The sequence below is a fragment of the Borostomias antarcticus genome (genome assembly GCF_949987555.1).
Source record: "Borostomias antarcticus genome assembly, chromosome: 9".
NCBI classification, from domain to species: domain Eukaryota; kingdom Metazoa; phylum Chordata; class Actinopteri; order Stomiiformes; family Stomiidae; genus Borostomias; species Borostomias antarcticus.
The window spans coordinates 25,200,968-25,205,119 of NC_140242.1; the positions used below are offsets into that span (position 1 = coordinate 25,200,968).

The following is a 4,152-nucleotide window of genomic DNA, read 5'->3' on the forward strand; positions in this document are numbered from 1 at the left end:
CATAGTGTCCGGAATATAATGTATAATATAGACAGCATCACCTCGACAGCAAGTGCCTATAAAAACCTACAACATGCGTTGTCTTTTCTGAATACTTTCAACCCTTGGGATCCTGACAGAAACACATAGGCACGAGTCATAAAACAAAAATGGAACCTTGTCATTGTAACAAACTTTTTACACGTGTTATAAATTGACGCATTGGAGGCATCACATAATCTATCATATATGTGTATATATATAAATGGAATATATTACATCTGAGTATGCATTATCAGTGGAGCAGATAATGGAGCTGTTAAGTAAACAAGAAGGAGTCGGCTATAAGTTGCAAAACAGATTTAACTTTGTCCATAGAGAGGAGTTTAACCCGGGGAGGGGCCGTTCATTTACTCACAACAATTCATGGGATTACATGAAGGGAAAATCAAACAGGGAATTCAAATTCCTCTCCCTCTCTCTCTTCTTTGTATCTATCTCGGATCCGTATTGGGGCATAGATGTTCTATTAGGCTATACGACGCTTGCCGTATAGTTATTCAGAGATAAAATCTTAAAAATCTGTCAGGCTGACTCAAACTGAGCCTGTGGAAGTTCTTTGAGGTCTCGTCAAAAGTCAAGTGTCAATTTAAAAAGGTAGAGTGTCGAGGAAAAGTTTGTCAATTATTGCTGGCGGAGGAACTAGGTCTTCGAGTTTTAAGTAGAAGATGCGCTGTAGGCCTTGTGTGCACAGCGTGCGGAGCTCCGGGAGCTTCCCCAAAAGTTTTGACAAGTAGTTCGGGCGATTCAAGCCTCCGCCATTGAATGTCACTTGGTCTTTTAGGCAGTTCACTATCTTGTTTTGAAGATCTTCAACTCTCTTGGGTTCCTTCAGCCCGTGTCGCTCTGTAATGTGAATATAGCACAACTATAATTACGATAAAGCTCGAATAATACAATACTAATTCAAGTCTGACTGTGGACTATCTGGGCCTGTTGTCATCACTTCGGGGCTAATTACGCACCTGTAACCATGGCCAGGGCCGCGATGCAGGAGAATGCTGATATGTCTATACTCATGCTCTGCAGGTTGGACGAAAACTCCGCAATCGAGTCTATCCATTCCCCGAATCCACGCACGCACTGCAGCCTGTGCAAGACCACACCGTTGCAAAATATGAGTTTGCCTTCCACTGGGTTGGACCTGCAATTAATAACAAAGCGTCATTAATTACCTTAAGCAATAAATGGAGATTTAAGAGGATCCTAATTATTGGGTAGCTAATAAAACCGGGAGCAGCGGAGCTTGGAGGGGCTTATCTTCATTAGGCGAGGTTATTTCATAATTACGCGGCTTACCTGTATGCGAGACGCAGAACGAACAGTTCCAGGAAGGCTGATTCGAAGAGGAGATCTTGATCCTGCTTCGGTAGATCAGGAAAGCCGGGGATCTTCTCGGCCCATCCCCGGATGATCTCCATGGAGCCCGTCAGGAGATCGTAGAACTGCTGGATGTGCTGGGTGTCGTCTCCAGTCATCTGGTAGTCAGGGTTAGCCTGAAACTGGAATTTAATTTAAACAGGGCTTAATGAGGTCCTTTAAAATATATAACCCGTGAAATTGCAAAGCCTATTTCTAGGAGGGGGAGTGCCTTTATACTATTAAATTCATGTCTCTTTTTATTGAGTTCTCCATTCCAAAGCAATTTACTTAGTAAAATATGCCACCTTAAAAGACGGACAAAGTTGGGAATTCATGATGTCTCGCACAAAACTTTTTAATGTCCATAAATTGCGAGAAGGCACAACTAGGCCTATAGGCTACATCGCAGAGGCCTATAGTTGTATAACACATGCATTGTTCGCACTCTGATGATATCATAAATCATCTGAAAGTGAAAAGTTGTGTTTATACAATTAGCAATATCATGTTTTATCCTCTCTACTCACTCTGGAGTAGTCCAAGGCAGACATGGAGGGGTTGGAGTCCACATGGGCCCTGACTAGTGCGCTGATCAGGCTAACGGGCGGCGAGGGTGGTGAGGGATCCTGCGGGCTTTTGGGTTTTGAGGGCAGACGGCCTCTTCGACCCTTCAAACTAGCTGTCCGGACGACTGTGTCAGGAGAAAGAAAAGAACAGAAAGGCCACATAATACGTTAGTCCTCGCGCGTAAAAAATCAATCTGTCCGAATTACACCTAGAATGAATGACAGACGCGTGTGTCAAATGCACAGCTTTACGCACAGCTGATGCCAGCATGTCTGCATGGCATGGTCATAAGTGCCCGCAATATAGCGAATGATCTTACCTTCTTTGACCATTCCGACAACAAGGCACTTCTGAAAACGGCAGTATTGGCAACGGTTTCTTCGGCGTTTATCCACAGGGCAGTTTTTATTCGCCAAACACACGTATTTGGCATTTTTCTGAACAGTCCGCTGTAAATAAGAAAATAACAGACTCTTAAAACGCATAAGCGCGGGTAACATTGGCTACTCCAAAGTTCCCACAAATTCAGTCTGCGCTCTAGAAGATGAGTGATATTGTTTAACTGTTCGGCTTGAGCTGTTATATGCGAGGAACTGGGGGATGGGGGGGGGTAGACATTCCGTAAACACAAATCCGTGGTCATTCATATGTTTCCGTCCCTTTGAGACCAGCTCTATTTAGAGAGGTAAGATTAGATTTTTCAATCGGGGTTCGTGCTTAATCCACACCAGATACCCCTATAAAATATTTCACAATGACCACCATGTAAAATGACACAATATGATGTACAGTTTATATGGATTTATGTGATTACAATTGTTAGAATTGAATTCAACAAGGCCTACCACTATTTACAAGCTTCACAAATGATAAAGAACACGTTGACAATAATGGGCCTGTTTAAATGTGCCTGTCGGCTAATAAACAATGCCACAATGCAAACGGCAATTATTGATAACAACAACAACAACAGCAGCATGCAGGCAAGCAAACAAACAAACAAACAAACAAACAACAGTAACAACTTGCAGTTAACGAGAGCCTACCTTAAAGAATCCTTTGCAGCCCTCGCAGGTTCGCACTCCGTAATGCTGGCACGCCGCGTTGTCCCCACACACGGCGCACAGACCCTCGTTTGACGGAGATCCTCGGGACGGGGGCGATGGAACTTGGCTGTCCATCAGCTGGTGCGCATGGCCGAGCTGAAGGGAGTGAGGGAAGGCCAGACCAGCCTGTTTCCTTATGGCACTGGGCACCGCGAAGCTCTGGCTGTCCAAGCCGCGGTGTACGCCCGGGTTGTCGTGGTTCATGGAAACATGCAGAGGGCCATCGAATCGCATCTGGCAACTCGACACGGGGGTGCCTGGGGGGGACTGTTTGAAGGAGAACAGCGAAAGCCTCGACACCGGGTTCTTGCGCTGCTCTATCATGTGAGTGGTGGCCGCCACATAGTTCTGGTGGAAGCTGTGGAGGGACCCAGGGTCCTCCCACATGTGGTTGGGCGGAACCTGGAAGTTTGGCGTACTCGGGGCGTGAGGGGAGGACGGTTTGAAGTACATGGGCCCGGAGTGAGTCATCATTTCTTCCGACTGAGGCGGCAAATGACCCTGCTGATGGTAGCTGTGCATCGGGACGTCCTCCACCTTGATAGATGACTGCTCTCCAGAATGGGGCATTTGATACAGACACGGCGGTTTGACGTCGTAACTAGTGTTATAGTTGTCCATGAACGTGCTGAAACTAGGGAGAGAAGTGGTGGCCGAGATTTCAGTGTTGGTCAGGTCCATACTAAACTTAACAAACTCGGGTGTTAAGAAGTCGCAGCTGTACTCTCCAGCGGTGTGGTAGCTGTAGCTCTGGGAAGCAGGACTGGCTCCTTGAGGCGATGACCCATACTGAGCCTGAACGCAGGGCATGGCTGGGAACGGAGGCACAATTCTGTTATTTTCATAACGTTCATAAATAACATAAATAACGGATCAACAGAAAATATTCTGAATATTGACATATCATTCATAGGTTACATAATTAATGCTCAGGGTGTAGCCTATTCATTATCAATTAACAGTGATTCTTAACAGATTCAAGTTCAGTTCCATTTGCCTTCAAGGGGGAGCAATATTGGGATAAACACGATGCGATGTTTATTGTGTGAGGATATAAGAATAATGTCTCATACCTTAA

At 45.4% G+C, this 4,152-nt stretch overlaps 1 protein-coding gene across 1 annotated transcript; it reads right to left on the reverse strand.

Annotated features, from left to right (window-relative positions):
• Positions 1-628: 628 nt before the first annotated feature.
• nr4a2a (nuclear receptor subfamily 4, group A, member 2a) lies at positions 629-3,884 on the reverse strand (the record flags this gene model as incomplete). Its single annotated transcript, XM_084443624.1, has 6 exons — positions 629-885; positions 1,005-1,183; positions 1,339-1,541; positions 1,929-2,092; positions 2,288-2,417; positions 3,015-3,884. 6 exons carry the CDS (start codon positions 3,882-3,884, stop codon positions 629-631), a joined length of 1,803 nt encoding a protein of 600 aa, XP_084299750.1.
• Positions 3,885-4,152: the final 268 nt, after the last annotated feature.